Source organism: Falco cherrug, chromosome 14 (genome assembly GCF_023634085.1).
Source record: "Falco cherrug isolate bFalChe1 chromosome 14, bFalChe1.pri, whole genome shotgun sequence".
NCBI classification, from domain to species: domain Eukaryota; kingdom Metazoa; phylum Chordata; class Aves; order Falconiformes; family Falconidae; genus Falco; species Falco cherrug.
The window spans coordinates 11,977,810-12,004,282 of record NC_073710.1 but is presented as its reverse complement, the minus strand read 5'-3'; the positions used below and the strand labels follow the sequence as shown (position 1 = coordinate 12,004,282).

At 41.9% G+C, this 26,473-nt stretch overlaps 1 protein-coding gene across 2 annotated transcripts in view; it reads right to left on the bottom strand.

The window, feature by feature from the left end:
• The window catches only part of CHST8 (carbohydrate sulfotransferase 8), a 185,732-nt gene that overhangs the window by 137,074 nt on the left and 22,185 nt on the right, over window positions 1-26,473 (bottom strand). For both annotated transcript variants that reach the window (XM_055726998.1, XM_055726997.1), the window contains exon 2: window positions 5,861-6,084. In XM_055726998.1, coding sequence (XP_055582973.1) covers window positions 5,861-5,969 — 109 coding nt within the window. In that variant the 5' untranslated portion in view covers window positions 5,970-6,084. The remainder of the gene's footprint in view (window positions 1-5,860; window positions 6,085-26,473) is intronic.

Here is a 26,473-nt window from a genome sequence, read left to right as displayed (position 1 = left end):
ACTTGTCTGCACACAGGGAAGTTCTTTGCTGGGAGAAGTTCAGCTAAAGAAGACTCAGAGGATGTGACTGCAGAAGGTTCAGCCACTCTGGAGTCGGTTGGTGGAAGCTACCCCTACACACATATAACAGTATGCCGATTCTGCTTGGAGAGTGTCAGCAAGCCCGCTTGCCTCTGCTACAGTCACCAGATCCTTTGTTCGTGATTTCTGCTGATGCTGTCAGTTGAGAAGCAGATTAAATGGCTTCCAGTTTATAAAGAGAAGTAAGTTGCAAATTGTAGGAAAATTACTTCTGAAATTATATAACAATGCTAGTTCATTTTCGGTCGTATTTATAAGAAGTTTCTAGTGCGACAAACAAGTGGAACGTTGTGCACTAGGACAGTATTATGGAAATGTACAGCAAACACGGAGATGTGCATAGGACTGTAATTTGTGAGTAACAAGGTGTATGTGCTCTGAATAAGTAATTAAGAAAATTTCAGTACGGCTATAATATTGGTATTTGCTCTAAGGCTCCTGCAATATACAGTAAGGTCTCTGCACTGTGGCTGCCTTGTGCCATCAGGTTTGCAATAGCGTTGGCATGCCAGCCCTTCAGACTGCTGTCTCTCCTTCCTCCCTCTCCTCCCCATCACACCCTTAGCAAAGCAGAAAATAAAGAAGATGACAGTATTATGTTAGGAACTGGTAGATGAGGTAAGGACAGCAATAACTGCAGAATCTCAGTCAGATGAGTTTCAGCCTTGGTTATAGTCATTCTTGACTTTTGAATTCTGATACAGTCAGAGTGCAAAGCCGGTTCTATTCCACTCCCTGTTTTTACCCATTTGGAGCTTTCACAACATGCATCCTTTGAGATGTATTTTCCACCTTTTCCCAGTTCCCAGAGGAGCGTGTGTCCATATATATTGATCTTAAAAGTTCTAACTGAAAACTCTTAATGATTTGTGAATTCAGTAACCATATGGCAAAACCCCAATATTTTTTTCTTCATGGACTCATTCACCGTATAGAGAGGAATTTGCTACATGAATATAGGTAGATGTAGAGGAATATTAATAATTCCCTTAGTTTTTATGTGGCAAAATCTCCTATTAGAAAAGTAGATACCAATTTAGAATATCCTTTCTGTTCTGACTAAAGTCCATAGTCAGTACAGCTATAGGCAGAGTGGTACAGCTGCAGATACTATGCCCCTGGTGCAGCTTGGACACAGTGGTCCTGGTATTCATGACCTCACCTGACCACCTGCTTGCTGTTCATGACCACAGTCCTGTCTGCAGCCCAGGGGCTGGCTGGTCTGCAGCTCAGAATTTTGTGTGGCATTTGAAATCCACCTGAGAGCTGTCAGGACATCACTTGCTGATGTTTGTCCATGTTGCTCCCTCTTGTACCACCCAGATGCAGCTCTCACAAAACCAAGTTCTCCATGCTGCCAGTGATCTCATAAATGGGATTGGCCCTGGCCAGGGCTGTAAGGGTGCTCGTTAGCCCTGTCACCTCTTCCACTGTAAAAACCGAGCGAGAGGGCACGTGCCATTATGCTGAAGAAACCTCTTGCTAACCACTGGGCTGGACAGACCCCTTCCCAGCTGCTTTTGTGGTACCAGGACAAACACAGCGGTGGAGTGCCTGCACATTTAGTTACTGTAAAGTTTTTGCATGTTGAATATTCTATCACAGACAGGAGATTTATACATTAAAGAGTCATTAGCAATAGGATGGGCATATGTGTATTAAATTCTTCTTGTGCACCATGTGTAAATGTGCTTCACTTATCCAAAACAAATCCTTTCCTGTGTCTGTTTAAGAATAATGGTGTGGTTACTGCAGAAGCCAAGATTTGTATCATAGAATCACAGAATGGTTTGGGTTGGAAGGGACCTTAAAGACCATCTAGTTCCAGCCCCCCCACCACGGGCAGGGACACCTTCCACTGGAGCAGGTTGCTCAAAGCCCCATCCAGCCTGGCCTTGGACACTGCCAGGGACGGGGCATCCACAGCTCCTCCGGGCAGCCTCTTCCAGTGTCTCACCACCCTCACAGTGAAGAATTTCTTCCTAATATCTAATCCAAATCTACACTCTTTCAGTTCAAAGCCATCCCCCCTTGTCCTAGCACTACGTGCTCTCGTAAAGTGCCCCTCTCCTGCTTTCTTGTCAGCCCCTTTAGGTGCTGGAAGCTGCTCTAAGGTGCCCCCGGAGCCTTCTCTTCCCCAGGCTGAACAACCCCAACTCTCTCAGCCTGTCTGCACAGGAGAGCTGCTCCAGCCCTCCGGTCATCTTTGTGGCCTCCTCTGGACTCGCTCCAACAGGCCCGTGTCCTTCTGATGTTGGGGGCCCCAGAGCTGAACCCAGCACTGCAGGTGGGGTCTCATGAGAGCAGAGCAGAGGGGGACAATCAATCCCCTCCCTCGACCTGCTGACCACGCTTCTCTTGCTGCAGCCCAGGGTGCTGTTGGCTTTCTGGGCTGCAAATGTACGTTGCTGGGCCATGCTGAGCTTCTCCTCAGCCAGCACCCCCAAGCCTGTCTCCTCAGGGCTGCTCTCAGCCCATTCTCCGCCCAGCCTGTGTTGATGGTTGGAACTGCCCCAACCCATGTGCAAGGTTGTGTATACATATCTATAATTATATATATAAGGTATTTCTAATTATACAGGGAGAATGACTAGAAGAGCATTGTGTTTCTATATGGCTTATAACTATCATTCATACCACTTCTCAACCCACACCCCTGCTTTATCCTGCATTCTCCATGGTAATAGCACTCTTCATAGGTGCTGAGAAAACGACTGTCGTAAGTGAAGTTATTGTCTCTTTAATGACCACAGGAATATCTACTGTATTGAATATATTGGCTTGGGAAATCTGTTTTGCCCACCCTAAATGGCTGTCTGTCTTAAATATATCTGCTCAGTGTGATGTGTGTTATATAAATAAAACTACACAGACAGCGTGTTTGTCAATCAGCAAAAAAGGCTCTACACCTGCTATCCCGGGCACATATACTTTGTAAGCATTGGTTTCCAACAGATAAATGTAATCAAGGTTTATATGCTCACAGAAGCCAACAGGATGGGATTTTTTCACTTGAAAGATCAGAAGAAAATTGTAACTAATGTTGTGGAAAATTACTTTGATATTGCTTTCTCAGTACAGCATCACAATTAGGTAGCAATGTGAAGCATAGGGAAAGAATAAATGAATAGTAACAAATCAACACAAACAGCTACTGTCAGGAGTACTTTGCTCAGTGAAAGTAATGTAAGCATTACTTAAAGTTTTATGGCTGTGGATTTTATACTGGTTTAAGTAGTACATCAAGGTCTCACCATCATGCTTGCTAGGACTAAAACAATCAAGAACAATTTCCGGAACAGACAGATAAAACTAAAGTACCAAAGTAGTTTTATTAATCTTGTTTCATAAGTTGTACTGTCTTAAATTAAAGATGACTGGACATACTAACAATGAAAAATGGCCTTTTGGACAATGCAAAATTCTCCTACGCTGCTTTTCAGTGGAAAATAAACATTACCAACTTTTCTCCAGCCTTTCCGATGAGATTCCAGCATCTGGCAAATATGTTTTACTACATAGTAACTACACAAGAAATACAAAAGCAAAGGCTAATCCAATAAAACCTTGACATGCAGAGTCTGTTGTCCTAAGTAGCTTAATGATACATGCATTTGTTCAATTCTATTGAGGGGGCAATCAGACAAGCAAATTACAGCAATTTCTGCTCTCCATTAGAAACAGGATTTTTTAAGGAGGAACACTGGACAGACGAAGGGAAGGATCCTTCTCAGCATGCCAGAAATGTCGCTTGTGATTGACAGATTTTCACAGGAGACTGTCTAGAGATGAGACATGCCTACCTCTCTTTTTAATGAAACAAATGGATATTTTTTCCTGTGTCCTTTAAGCTGCCTAATATGTTTTAGTGATAACTGGTATCATTTTCGGAAGCAGTGGATGTGAGGAGTTTCTGAGTCCACTGAGAGTTGAAAGCACTTAACGCACATGAAAAATCAGCCAAACAGAAATAAGAGTAATTGTATTGAGCACCTTTTACTCAAGTGTACAGTCTGGTTCCTATTAACATAAATAGTAATTGAATGTGAGAATCGAGCAATTGATTACACAGCTTTGGCAGTAACAGTGTTGTTCGTGTTTGAGCTATGCAGAACCCTACCCACAGCAATCGACTGTGTTATGGAGTGAGTTTTTCTGCTGGGGGTAGGAGCTCAGTTCAAACTCACTCATTTTCATTTAAATGTGCTTGGGCATCCCCTTCTACAGTTGCATCCATCTCAAAAATCACTTCACAGTGCACTACAATCAGCAGCTGGTGTTCAAAAGGTTTGTGGCAGAGAGAACAGAGGTACAACCGATCAAGAAGAGGGACCAATAATGAAAAAATGGAGAAGAAATGGCACTTTTTTTGAGACACCACTAGAAATTCCTTCTCTTTCAGGAGCAAAGAATTAACTTTTCAATGTAAAGGTACACATTCGTAGATGTATTAGAGTACTGCCTGCATTTGCTGTCCATATGTCTTTCCCCTCATGCCCAATCTACTGGCCAATTTCAGTTGAATGTGACCAGTACTGCCAGTTTCAATCTGTAAGCTCTTTTGCATCCAAGTATACAAAAATAAATTGCAAAAGCACTGAATAGACTGGTTAATTCTCTGCTTTGCACAACACTGATGATTCATTATTTCTCTAGTTTCAGCTGAGTGGCTGTTTTCAAAATTGGTGTGCAGTTGGACTAAATAATAAAATACAGATTGTTTAGTGACATGGAAATAAGCACTTAATAAACCTGGACACAGAAATTAGCACTTAATGTAATTATTTAAGAGGTCTTTGTGTTAGGGTTCAGCTCCTTTAAAAATGTTAGTAATACTTGAAAGTATACACAATTGTGTTCATTGTACAGTGACGATGTCAATCAAATAGACTTTTTATGAAGCATGTATTTAGTCAAAGGAGAATTTCAGTGCCTGTAAGAGCAAACATAGTGACCAAACCTTGGCGCACAAGGGCATTATTACGAGCTGGAGTGTCTGCACTGGCATTTGTCCAGGCTGTAAACCAGCCTTCATTACAGCCTTAGTCAAAGAAAAAGTGACTGTAAGTAAATCAAGAGATATCATGCTTTCTCATACTTCTTGTGTGCTCCCCCTTTAAAAGGAAACCACTGTTACAGCCCACAGTTTTCTAGTTGTCACACTGATGTGGTCTTTGTGGCTCTTCGCAGTTTAAAGTTAGTAGCGCAGGAAGACGGCATGTGTGTGAAAGAAAGTTATGAAAAGTTGCATGGAAGTTAAGCATGTTAAAGGAATGCATCCCAAAGTATTTTATGTTTCTCGCATGACTCATTTATGCATCCCTTATTTTGCATCTCCATGACACGTTGAATACAATATACGGGCAAAGGTAGATTCAGAGGCATATATTTGCAGAAACTGAACTTTTGGGGAGAGTTCTTATTTTCATATTTATAGTGGTATATCTGCTAGCAGAAGTTGGTCTCAACTTTAGCAGAGAATTAATTCCATGCACCTGGACCCTGTGCACCTTGGCAAAGATCCCTGCATAATCAGTTAATGGGTTCTTGGAACTGTTTTTTAAGCAAGCTCCTCTTTCTTTCTTTCTTTCTTTCTTTTTTCCTTTTTTCTTCCTTTTTTTTTTTTTTTAAGAAATTGATAATTGATTTTAAAATAGCCTTCATTAAAAAAATCACATGCCTTTGTTGAGACAACCTCTTGAAGACGTAAAACATGTTAAGGGTATAAGTATAAAATGTTGAACATGAAAGAGCAAGTGAGTCAAATAGGAGTGCTAACCTGGTGTCTGCTGATGAACTATTTCTTCTGGATCCTGCAGGTGAATGAAGACAACGAGCCCAGCTGCTCCAAACAGCAAGATGAAGGAGAACATACATGTCAGCCTCATAATTATTGTTCTCAGATCAATCCGATTCTGACCCAGGAAAAGAACTGCACACAATCTTCGGGATGCTCTTCACTCATAGTCTCACCCTCTCATCTGGAAGTCTGGCGTAATACATCTACAAGAGGTAAAAAACCAAACCTCTAAAACTTAACATACAGAGCATTTATTTTTTTCAATGCAGATTAGTAGGTTTAAGTCCTTGATTAGACCAAATAACTAATTTACAGTTAATTGCAGGCATGCAGTCAATTTCTGCCCCATCACTTTGTCTTTAATTATATGTCACTGTGTTTAACATGTTGAAAAAGACAATGTAGAATATCGTTAAAAAGCGCAGTTTGGGAAAAATGGTCATGCCACAGCTGCAATTTGCACAGAAACCCTTCTTAATACTTTGCTTGCTTCAAGTGAAGCATGTGTCACTTTATTTTTCACCGGTTAAACAATATGAAAACCATAAAGTGAGATAATGCGGGGGAAATGATCTCAAGAGCTGCACCTTGCATGTCAAACATGGGGAGAAGAATGAACAACTGGCAGCTGCCTGCTTCACCCTTGATAAAAACAGTCGAACTAAAACTGTGCACCACTGGTCGTCATGCTGCCCACTGGAAAATCTCTGCAGGTGCATTGATTTCCAAGGCAAATCCTGGTCACACTGCTTGGACCTCCCGCTACTGGCTTGCAGAAAACATGAGGAAAGAGAACGTGGGCAGCAAGCCGGCTATCTCTGCAGGAATGATGGGCACGGCTGCCTCTCCATCCCTGGGATCTCCCAGCGAGTTTCTGGGGTCGGTTCTGTGAATTCTCACCGCTCACTCTAACACTTGCCATCATATGCAGTCCCAGTGGAAGGGCAGCAGCCCTAGTCCCAGTTGGGCACACTGTATGTCATTCTAAACCTCTTGCTGAGCACAGCCCTGAGGCAAATACTTCACTTTAAGCCCATGAATAGTCGCCCTGGAACCAATGCTGGGTTTATTTTCTGTTAAAATTGTGGCAAGTATTAACTGTGTATTTTTATTATTTTTTCACCTTAAACATTTCTCACTCATTTAAAAGTAAAACTAAAAGAAAACGTCACAAAGTTTTTCAACGCTAGAAAAGCCAAATCCTTATGGGTCTTTGCACAAGTCCATCTGTGCCTGTTGTGTGCATGTGTATGTAGTATGGATGGACTTTTTGCACATATATTTATTTATATTTTCTTTAAGGTTCAAATACTAACTCTAAAGCCCTAGGTGAGTCAGATTAAGGAAGGACTATTAGCCTTCAAAGCAACTGTGTTATAGTTTGAAACACTGCTGTTATAAGCAAACAATTAGGGAATATGAACCACCCTCTCTCTGGTTCACTACAGAATTTGTTTGCACTACATAGTCAGTGGTTTGAAGAAATGGGTACTTTAACCAAATCCACCTGTGGTAAGGCTGGTACAACACCAAAATCACAGCATTGTTTTGTAAAACTGTCCAGTCAGAGCTTTCTAAGAATTGCATTTGATTACCTAATATAAGCATTTTCCTTTTTGTAACCTATTTACGCTCTCTGCATGCTCATGGGGAGGAGGATGCCTCTGCCCCAGTCTTACAGGACAGGTGTGAGGCAAGTGCCTTGCCCAAGATTGCACAGAAAAACTGTGACGCAGCAGAGCTGAAGGGTCTCCCAGCCCCTAGGCTGGCGTCAGTGGCGCTGCCCTTCTCTGCTGGGAATGCCCTGGCAGCTGGTGGGATAGAGAGCTGGCAAGAAATGTGTAATCATAATTTGAGAGAAAGCAGCTTAAAAACATCCGCTCCCAAATAACAAAGGTTTTATATTTGCTTAATGCTGAGTTTTAAGGTCATTTTTTGCATGAATTATACTCTTGAGCACATAATGCGTTTCTAAAACAATTATTATTAGCTTAAAATGCTAAACCATTTTCCCTGGGTTTGATTTGTTGCAATGTTTTTGTTTGAAGTAGAGGCAGCATCAAGAAAGAAGATCCCCAGCTAGTTTTTAATTAGTGTGAGAAATGCTACAGTAGCAGTTTTTAACAGTTACAATGTTTGCATTATTCCACATCCTATAGGACAACTGTGTTCAGGATCACATAACCTTTTAAGGTAGACATTACAGTGTCTTCGGGACACCTCAAGATGCAACAGTAATGAAAGCTAGATGAAAGCATGTATTGAAAGAAGAAAAGGCCACGTGTACTTGTATAACTCTAAAGAATGCTGCTCATTGCCTGTTGCCGATACACGTTTTACAAGCAGTGAATGCAGAGGGAGTCCGAGAAGGAAAAAGAAAGAGAACCTTTCTTCTCAGCAAAATTATTACCTCTCAACAAAACACAAACTTCACAGATCTTTAAATTATGGGTCTAGGCTTTTTCCCTCCCTATTCTCCTGTAATTATTTTTTCAATCAGTTGACTTTAATTAACGTGTCCTAGGAGAACAAAGCTGGTGAATGGGAATGGCTGTTTTATACATGCTGAGCATGTGCTTCCTGAGCCCTCCCAGGCTGGTCGTTGAGTTACAGGAGCAGAGCAACTCTGAAAGCCTGATAAACATGAACCAAGTATCCTCATTAAGGAAACATTTGAAAATTGTTTACACTCAAATCATGTCATTTTAAAGATGGCTGAGATAAAATAGCTACAAAAAATTGTAGTGGAGCATCAGCTAAGAGTTTCTTCAGGCACTGCTTCCTCAGGTGTGTGGAGAGGGATGCTGTATCTGGGAGCTTTGGATTGATCCATGCCGAGCCCCAGAAGCTGGGAGGCAGAATTTGGATGAACCCATAGCCGTCAACTTACACTTTGGATTTATGGTTGCATACTTTAACTGTGCTCCTACAATGGGCAAGAATATATTTTTATAATTCTTATTAGTATTACTAAGAGTGCAAGAAGATAAGGCTGCAAGCAGCTTCCAATCTAAACTCCATTTTCAACTGCCCTGAACTTACTAAACAGATGGAAAGCGGTTCACTAGAATGTGCAATAATGAAATGAAACATCTAACTTTTAATTTATTCTTCCTTTATACATTCCTGTGGTGGATAAAACTCCTAAAAAACATACAAAAAAATATGTTTTTCTAAGCTTTCCCATTACCATGTTATGTGAATGCTCTGCCCTTGAAAGCAGCAGAAGTATGTGCATACACAGATAGTAATTAGCACTCAGATAGCACTTTCCAGTTCAAAGACATTCATTAATCACCGTAGTACCCCTATGAGGCTGAGGTGAGGAAGTATTAGCATCAGGTAGGAGAATAGGTGTTGCATCATTAAAACAAGCCCTTTAAGGAAAAAAGTGTACAGTTTTAGGTAAAACCCATCCAAATATGTTTGAGGAAAATATTAGAATATTATAGCAACATTTTCAGGTGCCAAATCTTTTATTTACAAACACAGAAACAGGACTAATTTCCCCTGCTCCCAAGCAGTACTGAAAGACACTGCGAACCAATATGATGGGAAAGATTTATTTAAATCTTTTAACAAGAGTGGCACTGAAAGTAGTGCTTTGTAGGTCTGCAATCACCGCCTGGAAGCCTAATGACTGAATATTTTTACTGTGAGCAATTTGACATTATGATAATAGACCAGTCCAAGAAAGACAGAGAGACAGTTTTCTACCAACATCTCTGTTTGATTCCTCATCTGAGATGGGTCAGCCAGGCTGCACTCAGGGTTGTATCTGATAGCACGTGGCTGCTTGTTCATTCATGAGTTTTGAGGACCTGACATTCTCCCCCTTGTCTGCTAACAAGCCTATGTGAACAATGGCACTGATAAGAACAATCTAAGGGCACGATGTAATTCTTGGGTAGAAACTCAGGGCATTGCCTTTGGTCCATCTAGAACTGGATCTTTACCTAATAGTAGCCACGTTGATGCTTCAAAGGAAAGTAAAAGACAAGCTTGCAGAGCAAGGCAGTAGGGTAACTTGGCCCCAGGAAAAGGTCTGTTGATCTTTAGTTGAGTTCACTTTCTTCTTATGTGGGTAGTGTATCTGAGACTGGCTGCCTCAGGAAGACACGGTGCCAGGGTGTGCAGCTTTCACAGCACTACCAACAGTTGCTTTTCGAGAGCTTGGTCACTCGCAGAGAACCAGAGGGATGGGGGCACAATAGCTACAGCCTCTTGTTTCTCTCTGTTGGCTGCTCACAGACCCTGCAGAGCCCAAACAACCTGACCCTCTGTGCAACTGGGTGCTGGTGTGTTTTCACTCTCCTGGGTAGCTGGTGACCAGCCCAGCTAAATTAGCCTGAAGAGGAAAGGAATTGTGCCAAGATGAGAACAGAAGAGGCTCTTTTCCTATGGAGCCAGAGGAGAGGAAGGACCAAGGAGGGCCAGAGACCCTGTAAGGCTCCTGCCCACTGTGGAGCACCTTTGTACTCTCACTTCTTGGGGCTTCCCTGCAAGGGGCTGATGCAGCTCCCAGTGAAAGAAGGAACACAAACTATTGCCAGCGTCAGGTTTACATTACCATAGACATCAGCAAGTCAACAAAACACACAAGTTCTTTGCAAACATCCACTGATTGCTAAATTGGACAATTACAAATCACCTATGAATGAATGTAAATGCCTAGTTCACATGTATTTGGTAAGCTTCATTTCTCACGCTGTGCTGTGCGAGCTTTAGTTGATAGCAGGCTGCAGGTTCAGAGCGGAGTCAAAGCCCACTGTTTATTCAAAGGAGGGCAGCGGTATGTAGGTATCTGCCTTTTGAAAGCAGAGATTGATGCATTTCCACCAGGCGCTTTGTGTGCTGTTGCATAACCAAGTACTAAGCAGCAGAGATTAGCTTGGGCACGGGGGCTAAGCCATTCTTGGGACGCAAACTGGGATGTCTGCATGGTGCTGTGGAGCTCCCTGTGGAGGCAGGGGTCCGTGCAGCGCTGGCCGGGCTCTCTGTACCGAGAAACGTGGCACTGCATGGGCACAGCCTCAGTGGTGTCTTTTATCTTTGATAAACTGTCCCCAGTTAACAGCATGCATTGATTGGTAGCATTGCCAGTTCAGAGAGAGATGTTTATAAATGAGAAGTATTTTTGAGCCAGTCTTTACCTGATAGAAATGAAAACTACACGTCAAATTTCAGCACTCCTGTAGCTGATCTGGGGAAACTTTTGAACTGTTGGCCGCTGGGAGCTGTGATGTTTTTTTGTCTTCTACTGGTTTTGTTTAGTGCATTCTGAAAGGGTGCCATAACGGAGCACTTACTTTATGTGTTATTAAGGTAATTTTAGTTAGACTGTGTAATATAGAGACTGGCATAGTGGCAGCGGGCAATTAGCTGAATAGAAAAAAAAAAAAGAATACTATTACTACAATAATATAAGGAAAAGATTTGCTATTATTACTGAAAAGATCACTTCTAGATACAGTAGCTGTGTTCCTGTGAGTTGTCTGAACAGGCTGCTTCTCATCTCTGAAGCTGAGCCAAGCATGCATTTCCTTGCTTCAAAGCACTCGAAGAGACAAAAGGCCTTCAAACACAGGGCACTAGCTTTTCCCATCACTCAAGTGTCCACTCTCTGCTTTACCCCTGACTTCTAGATCAGGCTTGTCCTGACATTTACAGAAGAAAAAAGGATTTATAAACGTTATTCATATTCACCAGCAAAACTATATTTTTATAGCAGTTTTACAAAGGCAGGCACTCTACTAGAGGTGGAGATATTAAAAGTCATATTATTCTGTAGCTGTCAGCACTTCTTGGAAATAGGAAATGCAAATGAATCCCAAGTATTATGCCCCAAATCCTCTAGCTTCTTTAGCATAGAAAGAAGTAGGAAACTGTTAATCCTGTAGTTGCTTCCGTTCACCAAACATTCATCTTTGGGAGCTGGATTTTCTGTCAGTATATTCTTGCTTGTGTATCAATAAAACAAAAACTTTGATTTTCCCTGAGATTTGGAAAGTGCAATTTGTTTCCAGCTGGTACTTCATATCACAATATTTTGTCTGGCTTCCTTCAACTTCATATGTAATTACGATATTTTATTTAATAAAAAACTGTTTTGAAGAAGAGCGAAATAAGAAATTTTAAGTTGGATCTGTTCAAAATGCCTCGCCCCTGAAATCTCCCCCAAATTCTTTCTGGAAATATCTGGATTTCTATATTTCCTTCGTTTGGGGAAAGGATTAAACCTGCTTTGATGAAATCACCAGTGAAGTTAAAGGTTCCTCTGACTCTCGACAAATCCTTGTAAATCAGAAGTGAAGTACCTGAGGGGAGGGAGGTGGCTCAGCCTTCCCACCTCTCTGTAATACCAGCCTATGTCTGAAGGATGTTGAACCCTTGCCACCAGGTAGCTCCAGTGCGTACGCCCTGTGCTGCGGATGCACAGACCAGTTTGGCAGATTGAATTCAAGAAGAGCAGGCATACCTGCCTTGTGTGATTTTATGCAGCACTGCTTTGAAGCTCTCAGTTTTCCTAAGAACCACTTGCAGAGGCAGGAATTGGTGCTTGGGTGAATGGGACCTACTGACCTGCCTGATGAGCTGGCACTTCATCTTCCCTGCAACTTAACTAGTCTCTTCTGTGTCCCAGCGATCCTGAATGAACGTGCTGAGCTGATCACCAGTGCATCCAGTGCACACCGTCGCTGTTGCAGGAATAAGCAGAACTTACTGCCTTTTAACAGCTCTGTTCTCCAGTCACTGATGTCAGTATGTGCCTTGGCTTTCAGCATCTCCTCCAATTATGCAAAATGGGGATTTCTCGTCATGAAAAGAATCGTGAAAATTACAGGAGCCTCTTTTGTTCACATATACACGATTCCATATACCACAAAGAGTGGGGAAAAGGGGGCTTAGAGGCTTTCTCTTATTCCGGTGGAAACTTGTTTTTGTCAGGTATCAGTGGGTCCAGTCTACTCTGTTATGTATACCAGTTTTGTCCTTTGGATCTGCACACTGCTAGAAGGTATATTAACCCATTTAATATGCCAAAACCTGAATTTTGGCATAACTGCAAAAAGCTATGATATTGTTTTATGTGGCTGAAGTCAGAGTGATAACGTATGACCCCTTTTCCTATTCCAAAGCCCCTGGCAAAGCTTCTAAAGCTGCTTCTCTCATTTCCATCACATGTTGCAATAGCAAGCGGGCACTTCTGGTTTCCACTTTCATCTAGAATTTAAGACCAAAAGGGACAGCACTCAGTAAACAACCAAAATAATCCTTTCAAAGTTGAGAAGATTTCTTTCCTATCTTTCTGGGTGCAAATTGTAGCAGGAGTCATGTGTTACTAATCTCCTCAGTACTGCAGCAGGTCCTTAGCAAGTTAATACACACACCTCTCCAAGATCCTCAGGGGTTATAATACTATTCCTAAGCTAAAATATAATCTCTAAAGCAGTTTGCATTTGAAATGAAAAAAAGTTTTCTTTACTTTGTTTCAAATTAACATCTCACAGGAGCTGTACAGTGACAGTGTAAAAATGGTGAATGTCAATAATGAACTTCTCCAGCTCTCTTCCGCACCACAGCAGAAGGCACAGAATTTGCACGGCAGGTCTCACACGCAGGCTGCCTAGCCCTCCCAGGCTCTGCCTGGCAGCAGGATTTGTAGGGATATTGCCCCGCCTACAATATTTCATACAGAAAACAGTGCTGAAGGCAATGAACTCTCTCGTAAAATACAGCAGAAAGGTTCTTAGTTTTTCAGGTGCCTACTTGGTTCTAGTTACAGCCTTGTTTGAAATGCTTCCCCCTCCCTCCACTTTTTCAGTCTCTTTTCTATTGAAAGTAACTATCACATTTTCAAAGGGATTTTTAGGTGATTGCACCATCACATGACAGTGGTGGTTGCATACCCCTGAAATAACTCTTCTTTAGTTGTCCTGGAGGTGCTTCATTTGGCTCTTCCACAAGTTTCCTGGCTATTCTGAATAAAACCACCTTTTTTCAGAAGATACTACACATCTGGAATAAGCTGGATTTCCAGAGGTACCAAGCAAGTAATTACTCCAGACATACTCCCTCCTTAACGTCACTATGAAGCAAATGTATGCTGGAGTTTTCTTTTATAACTTAGTTTTTCTCTGCAGTTCTAGATGTGTTGTGGTAAGGCGAAAAAAGATGACAGAAGGTAAAGATTTTATAAGCTGCTTTTATATATATATATATATATATATTATTTTGTGTGTGTGTATATATATATAAACTTAAACAATATGTTCCTAGCCATTGGGTAAAAGTTTTATTCACATGCCAAACCTCTTGACATCATGAGATTTTAAATAGTTTTTAGAACAACAATTTTGAGTGGCTTTATGTATGTGTGGGGCCCTGTCCTCCAACATTACAGCTTAACTTTGTGCCGTATGTAACACGGTTCATGTAGTACAGTGCAGAGATTCACCATTCCTCAATGTTATTTCTTTTTCTTAAAAGATAAAGTATCTGAAGTGGAGATTCTTTGCCTGGGAGTCATAAGCAAGCAAGAAAACTAGGAAAACTGTGAAATGGTCCCTGTAAGCTAGGTATTAGAAATCTTTGTCAACAAGTGAGGGTGGTTTTAATTCTGCACTTGAGGAAACAAAACAGCAACATTTCTGCTACAGCAGAAAGGAAACAAACTCCTGGCTCCCACTGTGTCTAGTTCCCTGTTGATGCTACTATGGTTACTTCAGGAAGAAGGTAATAGCCCTTGTAACCTTGAAATGGAACACTTGGCGGTGGTAGTGGAGAGGGTTCCTTTATTGACTGAGGCAACTTTTGTAATGATGTACATCTGACTGTTTTCACCTAATACCAACTCTTAATCCTTCTAGCCATGGTGACTAATTTGTTTCTTATTGAAATTTTACAAATGCTTTCTCCCTAATGAAAGATCACCATCTGCTTAGTCAAGGTACTTTTTTTACTTAGACTATGCCTGTATGTCAGAGCTAAGTTATCTCATCTTGTTCTTGATTTCAGCAGTTGAAACACAGCAACTAATTGAAAGGAGATATTCTATAAGTAGATCTGTTTGGAAAACTTTTTTTTTTCCTTCTCTAAAATGCCTCTTAAATTTTCTTTCCAGATGAAAATTTTCCCCCAGGATATATTGCAAAGCAAACTGAAACAAATATTTGCATTTTATGTTGAAATGTAACTGCTAAACAAAAGGAAATAGAATTTTTATTTTTAATTCAGTTATCATGTTACTGCAGTGTATAAAAGGAAGCTGCACGGAGTGCTGAAGGATTAGTCGGCTGGTTGTGCAGAGGCGTAGCAGTGACATTCCACCGCCGGCATAGGCTGGCAGGCCTGAAGCAGGGACTGAGCCCCTGCAGCTCACGAGCCATGTGGGACCAAGGGGAAGAAGATCATCTGCAAGCTGAGGGATCTCCTAGGTGTGTATTAGGGAAGAGAAATATCTGGGGGCTTTGCCATCACTTAAAGAGGAGTGAAACGGTTCTGTGTATGAGGGGAAATACCTGTGGAAGCTGGTGGAGTTGCAGAAAGGCAGAGCTGTGATGTCTCAGGAGTTTCCTGGGGATGCCAGCCTAGCATCTGGGGTAGGTGGTGCCTGTTCAAAGGCAGCATGAGGGTACGTTTATCAGCATTATACCAGGGCATTGCTTACACAGGGTAGTGAACATTGGCCCTACCCTTGCATTCCTTGGCTTCTGAAAGTTTTGCATTTTGGCAAGGTCAGCTTTGGGGAAGGGGTACAACACCACCTGCAGCTTCAGCAGAGTCATACTTTGAAAGACAGGTGTGCACAGCTGCCAACAGAGAGCCATGGAGGAGACAGACATCGTCTGTGTTCAGCAATGTGTCTGTTTTGTTAGGTGGTGGTTGCAGTAACTGCAAGACTGGGTGAGAAAGGAGGTGCAAGGCTGTCTGGCAAATGACCCTAGGTAGGTCCCCATTTCCATGGGGGAGCAGGGACACCAATATGATGGTCACTGTATAAGGAACTGAGGTGCACTTCTAGTTCTTCCTTATCTGTATGCTGGCATGCACCAGAATTTCTGATGCTCCGGAAACATGTAGATTTCAAAGCAACTACTCAGCCTTTTAAACAGAAGGTGATTTTCAATGTTGAGCTGTAATGAGAATCCTGAATAGGCATGAACTGTCTTTAAAATCTGTTCTGTAATGCTGGTACAGTGGGAAGTATTACTATTTGGTTTGCTGTTACTCTATTTTTAAGCACCTTTTGTCAGATTTGTAATAAGAACAGATAAGGCAAATAGCTGCTAGGCGTGCGTGTGTGCTCTAAGTATCGGAGATCATTAAATGTCACTGAGAAAGTTCCTGTTGTTACATTGATACTCTATAGGAAGGGATATACTCTATTGACTCGCTGCGTTTGACATCAGACTCAGTTTGTAACTCCATCCCTTCTCAGCTTCTGCATTCGGTGAGGGGAGAGTAGGTGCAGCCTGAAAACTTCTGTCCTTTCCTCCCTCTTCTTGCTGTAATATGGACAGGCATAATGATGCCTGCTCCTGGAGGTGGAAAATTGTCAAAGTATTTGTGACACAGCGGAATCCTTCTGGGGAAGAAAAAGGGTGTTCTGGTATTCTTCTCCCCAGCACCAATGGACTGCTGAGATGCTTCCCAGCACGTTGGTACTGCTGAGTTAACGCTTGGGTAACTGAACAGTGAAGATAATATAAACCAGGGATCTTTTCCTGCCTGGTGTGTTTAGCCCTGTACCATGCAGGGTTATTTGGACGCCGGGGCTGGCTCTCAGGGCTGGCATTATCATCTCATCCCAGTGCCTGTGCCATCGCATCCCTGTGCCTGTGCCGTCTCTCCTGTGGGTTGACACCAATCAAGTTCTGGCTGAGGGCTTGGAGGCTGTTACCTCAAACATGAATATTTGCATTCGTTACTGAAATTGAGGCATTTGCATGCAAAGAACGTGATTGAAGCTTGGAGAAATTATTTTTCGTTATCTGAAGTCCCTCACACTTAATGGCTCTGTAAAAGGTGCAACAGCACTGGGTTTTGACTGTAGACAGTATTGTGTGCGTCTAATCCCACTGTGAGCCGTCCCACCATTGACAAAAATTGCTAAGCCCACGGTGCGTAAATATTTGTATTAAGCTATACAAATTTAAAATCAAGACCTTAAAAATAAAATAGTTACTGACCTTTTAGCTCATTTATAATTAAAACCCATTCTAATGTTGTGCATATAAATAATAGATAGTTGTTTTCACAGATCAATGCCTTCTGCTTTATAAGAAACATTTTTAAGTAAAATTACTGTGCCTTTAAGTTTAATAGGAAAATTTGATGCGTTAGCAACTATGTGTTGATCTCTGTGCATTTTTCAATTGTAAATTGCACTTTAAAAATTCAAACAATTATTAATATTGATTTGGACTAAAACAAGATTGAATTTCAATATATTTCTGGCTCTTTTATGAATTACCCTGCACAGCCAGTGTGATTATGATGAAAGAGTATTTGCACGCTCAATTTCTTTTCAGCAAGAAACCTTGAAGAGTGCTAGTTGTGTTCAGGCTGATAATGATAAATCCATGCATTCAAGGAAAATAAGACTACCTTAAAAATCTCAACTGAAGCATAGTAAATTAACATTTCATCCTATACGTGCAGTTCTTATATCATGCTAGCTGAACTTCTGTTATTAACAAATATTCAGAATTTAGTTAGAATGCAGCTCGTTGCCTGAGCCCTCTGTTTTGGTTGTGCATCGCGTGCAATTATGAAATGATGTCAATCCATCACTGCAATTTCCTGCGACTAAGCAAAGAGACGAATATATTCATGTCCTAGAATGCTCTAAGACACCAATTTATTTAAGTGCCGTTAAACCCATGTGTCTATGCTGCGGCTGGAACAAACATTTCATAGCTCTGTCGGTAAAGGGTTTGGAGCTTTTCTTCTGATCTCAACTATAATCTCAAGGCCTGTTTGTTAATTGCTTACTCAGGTTACCCCAGCATCTCCCTAGATGCCTTGCCTCAGGGACAGCCCTTCCCTGGCTGTGGCCAGCAGGGTCACTCCAGAGGAGTGCCCTAATTATGGCACCGATGGGGGGTAGCAAGGGGTCTCCCGAGAGCCCTGCGATACGTGGACAGAATTGTCTGGAAAACAGAAACCCTTTCTCCTGGGGAAGAGAGGTGTATTGAATCAGGTCAAAATGTCAAAGTGAGATTTTTGTAGAAACGGATTTTCAGAAAAATGTAATTTATTGGGCCCTTAAGTGGCGTTTTCATTGTGCTTAGCTGCTAACCGCTCGGACAGCTGTGCAGGAAACCTGACAACTGCCAAGGGTCTCCTAGGCACGCAGGGGGCTCTAATTCTTCCCACTTCACCCTCTTCCTCGCCCTTCACGCCGTCCACGTGCCAGGAGGGCAGCTAGCTGGGGACTGCTCACTTCCAGCAGCCTGCCTGCAAAGCAGCTGTTAAACTCACTTTTTGCTGAAAGTGGAACTAAGGAGTGCGTAGCAGGCAGCAGCCAGGCGAGCCTTCATTTTGATTCTCCCAGGGAAGAATATATTTGTCTGAACTTTCTTTTTCCACATAGAAAACTTTGGTTCTGTGAAAAGGCCATTTTCTCACTGAAAATCCTTCTGCTGGAGAATTCCCCAACCGGCTCTTTTTCTGGAACTTACTCCTACATAGACTGAAAATAACCCAAATTTGGTGACTTTCCAGTCATGTTACAAAAGCTAATGTTTTGCTAGAGGCCCTGGAGATGGCTGAGTTGTGCTACTTATACTAAGAAAGGGGTGGTACCCAGCTAGTGAGCGTCTGCAGGACTGGGTTGCATGTTGCTGGCCCTTAATTCAATCACATGTAATGAATGATTAACAATATTAAGGCACTTAACCTTGAATAGCACTGTAATTATTTTGATTATGAAATAAAATCCAGAAAGCATTTATGACATTTACTATATTTAAACCTCATCATTTTGGAGAGCATCATTCAAGAATTTTCAACACTTGAAATCATTAAAACTGAAAAATGAAATGACGCGTGTTTTTTTCTTTACCTGACACAGGTGCTCACTAGTGTAGTTGCTCCCTTCTATGGGTACAGAAGTAGGTGAGTAACAGCAAGCGCCCTTGTGTTCCTTCATTTCACACCTAATCTTGTTTCACCATTTTATGCTCAGATGCCCATAAATGTAGAGTCACTTCTCTGTTACTTCACATTGTAATAGCATTGTGGTTTTGATAACAGCAAGTCAATTTTCTTTGCCAAAATGGCTTTTTAACAAAACGCTACCTTTCAGAAAATGTATTCTTTGGTCATAATTCTGTGATATAAGAGGTGCTTTCCTTGACAAAGTTAAGTTCTGTGTCCTATATTGCCAAAACTAATACTGTGAATTTTACTGTAATTTAATAATATGTACATGTTGCATGATGTATAGCATTTTGATACAAAATAGTCTTAAGGACTCCAGCCTTCAGGAAAAAACCTGAAGCGGTGTCAGTTCGGTGCAGTAAATTCAATCCATAACCCCTCTCAGCAGAGAGAAGTCCGTTTTCGAAGAAGGAGGGATATTCTTCCTGTTAATTTTTCCTTAGGTTGATCCAGCTCCTGCCCAGTCACTACATATTCTTTAGCTAGACTAATTTTGGATACACAACAGCTTTTGTGCCTTTCCAATCTCAACAACCGTGGCCAACAGAGCTAACTGCGTTGCCTGAGAACATGTTAAGTGTACCAGCTACTGGGCATTCCCTGCCCCGTGTCTGGTTAAACTGGAGAGAGCATGCCAGCGGTCAGGTGGTGGGGCTCTGCTGCACTGGAAGGATGCACTGCTAATAACGATACATCCTAGTTTTACTGTGTTGGATTTTGCAAGGAATTCCTTTCATTGTCCTGGTTTTAGGTAGTGAATTTTAGCATTCTTGGTGTCTCCTAGGGGATGTTGCCTGACACCCTAAGCTGGTATCAAAAGTCTCACTGAAAGCAGCTTCTGGGTCCTTAGTGCCTTTCCTTCCAGACTAATGCCTCTACTCATCCTAGCAAGAGAAATATTCAGAGCCTGAAATCTACCTTTTGGTCCTGGATGTTCTTCTGCCTCATCAGATGATAGCTCATGGTTGTGTGACCACAACAGAGGGAAAACAGTGTAGGATTTGAGGAAAATATATTTTCTTAAAGTCAAACCAGGCTGCACATTATTTCTATCCCACTCGCAATTAGCAGCGTGTGGGCTGACCACTAGCAATAAGTTTGTGGTTAGAACCAAAACGTAGCTGTGCTGCTCTGGGTGTCACTTGTTGCTGTGAAAGTTTAACAAAGCCATTAGAGGAGCTCCTGTGGTTCCAGATAGCAATGTCTGAGCTTTGCAGCCCTCTTCAGGGCTAACAATGACTGGAGTTTGTGTACATTCACCAAGGTCAGAATTACAGCTTTGCCTGTACGCTGACTTGCTGTGTGTGCCTGAGAGTCGCTGCACCACAGTGTTAGATCCCCAGAATATCCAGGTATAACGGAGGGGTTAAGTGCACCATTTTAGACTTCATTCCAGACTTTCCCAGCTCCCAGCCAGCCCCCTCCGTTACTTTTTTTTTTTTTTAATTGTTAATATTTTTCATTCTTTTTTTTTACAGATTAATTTTGCATCCCTTTTCAGTAGCATCATGGCTGTATTATTAAATGTTGCATTGCCACACCGGGGGGATTTGAGACCTCTTCAAACCATTAGCTCTGGTTTAAACACACTTCCAGCACACACTATGTGAAGAAAGCACTAAAGAGCTTCTTTCCCACATAAGTATATTGTAATTGCAATATCATAATTGTGTTCCAAATATTATTAGAGATCAGTAAAACAGTATGAATTAAGAACATCAAGACTGACATAAGTAAACTGTGCATCTGATGCTAATGGTTGTGATGTATCTGTGTTTTAGAGACCTACTGAAACATAAAAAAAAGCTATTTTGACTTGAATCATTAGTAGTAGCTTCTTTGCTGCCTCCATTTATCTATCTCTCCCCCTTGCCTCACCCTTTTTTTCCTACACTGCCTATCTGTAATGAGCAACTTTCTGTTAAAGTGTTTTAATGTCAAAGACATTAAAGTGATAACCCAGGGGACTTGGGAGGCAATGCAGACAAACAGCAATGGTAGGCAGAGGGTAGCAGCTGTGTGGTGGAGGAATTTTCAAGCTGAGTGTATACGAGCTATTTCTAAACTGTTCTGAAAAGCACCCTTATTGTCATACTTACTTATCTGTAGAGGGATTCGGGCGTTCTTAAGAAAAGAATTAGGAGACTTATCAATCGGGAATATAAACAAACTCCCAAAGTGAAGACCTGTCTGAGGTGGTGAAATGGTTGAGCCACGTCGGCAGCATCACCTGACCCTCGCTCCCACAGCTCTTCCCCATGTAGCAGCAGGAAAGGGCAAAGCTGGGCAAACGGATCCCTTACTGTCCCTTATCATACTGTGGCTTGTATGATACCCTTGACCGACTGCTTACCACTGACTAAAACAGTAAGTCCTGACCTTCAGCACTCCCTCTTCCCTTCACGCTGAAAACCACTGTGAGACTCAATCAATCTTATCAGAGAAGAAATACTCAAGATAGCAAATGAGGTGCTGAAGCAAACGGTAGCACAGTGTTAAGTAGTGCATGATCCTTTCTGAATGGCTTCTTTTTGCTTGGCTGAGATGCCTGAGAGTTACTGGAGACAGCATCTTGCAGAATGAGAGAGGAAAAGAATTAGCAACTGTTTTCCTCCTACCTTGTGCTCCTGACTGTGGATTTGCTCCCCTTCAAAATGTTATGACTAATGCATAAAGCATTGCTCCTCTCCAGACACTCAACTTTTCACTAGCTTGGGACTTAAAAAAAAAGCCATGAATCTGTCTTTGCCTGTAGGTCTCCAGGCGTGTAACCTTTGCGGTATATGCCATGCTGGCATTCGTTGCCTAGACTGCGCTGTGTTTATCAGCCTCACTTACTTGCTGTGAGTATTGCAGTCTCTAAGATCCTTCTGTATTTACTCTTTGCCAGCCTCCCCCATAACTACAAAACTAAATGGGAACTGGAGCTCTTGGAGAAACAGCCCAAAAGGGCCTAGGTGGTATTTTGTGCTGAATTTCTCTCCTTGGACCTTCGTATATCATCGGTGTGTCTTTCAAGATACCTCTGGGGTTTCGAAACTAATTTTCCATCATCATTAGCGAGAAACTTATCCTCGTGCTTCCTTTCATTAATGTCTAATACATGAATGGAAGAAGTGCTGTATATGCACACTCTTTTTAACTTGATGATGCCATATGCAAAAAATTAAATGAGGCACAGAAGCAATGGTTAAAAATTCTGCTAAACTTCCTCATTAAACTCAGCAATTATCTACAAGAAGAGAGACATCTCAGCCCTCTCCCTCCACACCCATGATAAAATCTCCACATCTTGCAGCTGTTCAGTTTTTGCCTGGGAGGAGAAAAATCACATTTAATTGCCGTCAAGGGTGAGGACAGCATGGTGGGTGCATAGACGGTGACATTCAGTTTGTATCTGTCAGTGAGGTGGCTGTGACTTTGCATGTGATCTGTTTGGATATTGTATGCAAGGTCACGACTCTATGCAAAATCGGTGGAAACATTAATTGAGTTCCAGCTATGTCATGTGCTACTGTGCAAAAAAAATGATTCATGAAGCTCCGGGGCCATGATTTGCTGTTTGGTGGCAGTACCACTCAAGCAGTTAATACTGCTAGCCCTCTGGTCCTGCCTGCTGCATTACATTGGCATAATGTCTTTGGGCTGGGTAGTGAAGTGAACTGAGGAAACTGAGAAACAGTCCATCAAGAAAGAATGGCACTGAAAGAAAGTCGTATTTGTGGAGATAAATATATTTTCAAAGCACTAAATCAGATTAAACCCCTCCGTGTTCTGTTCTTGCAGTACAGTTTATCTATTTAGTCACCTGCACCATCCCTGTCACTGTAATAGCTGAGATTTTCACAATCTATAGGTGTGAAAACAGCGTTGTTGCTCGCATTTTACAGATGAGACGCTGAGGCAGAGAAATCTGAAGAACTTGCCTTAGGGAAATGGGGAATCTGTGGACAAGAAGAGGCTGAGTTTGGACCTTCCACAGCTCAGGTTAATATCCCAGCTACTGAATCCTCCTCCTTTGCCTTAGTTACTGGAGAATAATGAAAAAGGTAAAATGTTTCTTTTTTATGTAAGAGGAAAATTGACTATGCAAATCTGAAAACGGGAATAGATTTTTTTAAACTTACAACCAGAAGGTGTGTAAATCTGCCAAGAACTTCAGTTAAGCAACTGTTTCACACTAGCTAGGATGTAGGTTAGTCGTTTCAGCAAACATACAGATAATTAACAGAAATTCCTTTTGTTCTAGCTGACAACATAAAAGCAATGAAAGAAAGGGAAGAAATCACTGGGGAGTAGCGTGGTGTCTTGCAAGGTTTCCAGTGCAATACACACAGGATTACACTGATGAGCTTTTCTAGTGCTAATGAAGGGGTGTCAGGCTGGCAACACCAAAACCTGATGCATTTGCTGAAAAGGAATAATATGAAGAGTAGCTGAAATTCCTTTTTCCAGACACCACTGAATAGTTGTAAAGGGAAAGCCAGGTATATTTAGTCTGTCCTTCTCTTTCAGCAGTGGTACAGCCTGCTGCACGGGCAAGTGGTGACTGAGAGGTGGGCAAGCGAGCAGGTTCTTAGGTGTTGCCAAGGCTGTGGCACAGCAAAACAGTTTGCCTGTAGGGATAAGCTGGATATGTGCAATGTATAGCATTATATTGTTATTACATATTTTGTGCAAATATAGCACATAATAATTACGTATTATGTGCAATATATAGCAAAGATATCACTGTCATCCCTCTGCAGTGTCCCTGCAGGTCTGAATGTGTGCAGAGAGGGTCTCTGTTCAGTGACAACTGTAAGATGAAGGGAGTTACCACCTTCCAAGCTCCTCTTTTCCTCACCCCCTCCAACAGCTGCTAACAGATCACTGAAGCACTGTATTAATTTATTGCAATAGCGAATCCTGTGATTAGCAAGATATGAATTAATGAGGCATCTCCTAGAAAGTAGGAAGTACCTTAACCCAGCTTTGGCCATGGTCACGCTGCATTGCATTTTGTTCTTAGTAATTTTCCTTAAAAGCCAAAACTTACATAACAAGTTCTGTAACAGAACAAACAGTGACCAAGTTCCCCAGTCAGGCCTGTGAGGCGCTCAGCAACTTTTTAAAATGAGTTTCTGATAGGTGTTTCATGAAGAGCAAGGTTAGCGCTGCAGGATAAATGCAGTTCTGAAGTTTCTGGAGCGGGCTGGGAGGTAGACGCAAAGTGTGTTTAACAGGCACCAGCAACAATCAGAAAACCACCATTGGCAAAAGAGCCTGCTGAGGTGTCTGTTGCTGCAGCCTTGTTTGCCAACTAAGTTGTCTGTAAACTCTGCCATCATTAAAATTCTCCACGGTGATAACAGCACTTTCCCTGGAACATTTTGTTGAAGCTTGCAAATGGAATTATCTGCTATGACTGCTCTTTTGAGCAGTGTAAATCTTCAACAACAGTCCTAAATAAACCTGTGATATACAGTGCATGGAACACCTATTTTTATAAATATCTCTGCAGAGGAACACTAGAGGTAGGAAGAATAAATTACAAGAAAAAAAATGGCATTTTAAAATGTGCTGTAACCCTGTTTGGTACTAGTCTCTCTTGGCACTGTTCTACATTAACTTAGCACCAGCCCCTGGAAAGGCAAAGGTCACAGCTTCTATTTACATAACAAAAAGTTTCTAAATAAAAAACATTAAAGAAGTGACAGGAAGCAAGGGGGGAGGGGAGCGGGGGGGCTGAAGTAGAAAAAAGTAGTATGAACAAGAAATAATAGTTTAGCCTCTGTGGCCAGAAAGATATCAGCATTGGAAAGAATATGCCATTTTAACAGAGATACATAAACACTGTCACCTGAATATAGTACAAATACTGGACTCCCCGCTGGGGAAATCATATCTCATTTCAGTTGAGGGACACCAAGTTCCTCTCTGTTGCCTTGTAAGTGCTTGGTACCTCACCATGCACGGGACAACTGTGTTTTTGCTTTAGGCTATGACTGCTCCTCAGAGATCTGAAACGACTTCCCTGAATTTGGGTGTAATCCCAGTCATAAAGTACTTCTTTGTCTAATCCTAAACTACTATTGCATGTAAATGTCCATAGCTGAATTTAGTGCCTAGAAAGCGAAGGAAATGTTTAGCACTGGCCCTTTGAGTACCCTCTATCTTATAGTTTACAGCCCAGCCTCACATCAGTGAACTCTGGGCTGTTTAGAAAGGACCAGAAAACTTTGCCATATCCCACCACTATAACTCAAAATTGCATCCACTTCATCTTGCAGCACATAGAGGAGCAGGGAGCCAGTGTTTCTGTCCCGCTTCACCCCAGCCCAGCCCTTCTCATCCTAACTCTGCTCCTTTTGGTAAGTTTTAGGATGGAAGAATCTATACTCAAAAGAAAAAGTAGGGTAATGATGGTCCAGGTGTCTTATTATACAGCAGGTAACAAATATAGTAGGTCTTATCTGGAAGGAACAGTCACACTGTACTGTCCAAAGGAGATTCATAACTATAGCCTGGTATAGAGGTTATGATGCTGCTATACTGAGTTAGCCAATATGCCATGTTATGCTCTGCTGTTGTACCTTTAAATAACACTGAGCAGGTATGATAGATCCAGTCATGTGCTATGGAGCTGGTATCATTTTCTACCTGTCTGGAAGATGACTTTTGTCACCCTGGCAATATAACTCCTATGCAGCTGCTGTGACTGCTAGATGTGCTGCTGGCAAAGGAAAACGCAGCTTTTTAGGCATTGGCCATGGTGAAGAATGATGGGGAAGAAATACAGAATTCATTTTCAGGATCACCTTCTACTCACAGCAAATGAGAAGTACATATGGATGTTTTCATTTTTCACACTATACTGCTGTCCCACGTGGCCCAGGCTTTGTAACTACTGTCAACTCAACAGTCAGTTGGTATTCATTACACCAGAACCAGAGCAAGGAATTTCTAAAGACCTTAAGGAAAGCATATTTGGTTTCTCATGATCGAGAGAAACTTTGGAAAAATCCCAAGCGTGGAAAAAAAATGGGATAAGAATTTTTGACTTTCAATGAGCCATATCTGCACATACACATTTCCTGTGTTACCATATTTCAGATGGACTTTGGAAACTGATGAGAAGTGAACACCACCCACCCTTTCCCAGAGATGTAGTAGAGCCCTGCTTCTCTTTTCTAATTCAGGGCTATGGTAATAATAATTGCAATATACTATCAGTTAAATTACCCTTCCCAGAGGCAGTGCTCCAGCCTGCTCCTGTGGGTACCGGGGAAAATGCTGCCTGTGAGAGAACAGGTGAAGCAGATTCTGGCCCACTCCATCCTCGCAAGCCCCAGCTGATATAGATATCGCTCTTACCAAGACCATTCAAAGTCTTTGCAAGAAGCAGCGTGAAGTTGCTTTTTTGCTGTGCCTCCTCTGTTGCTA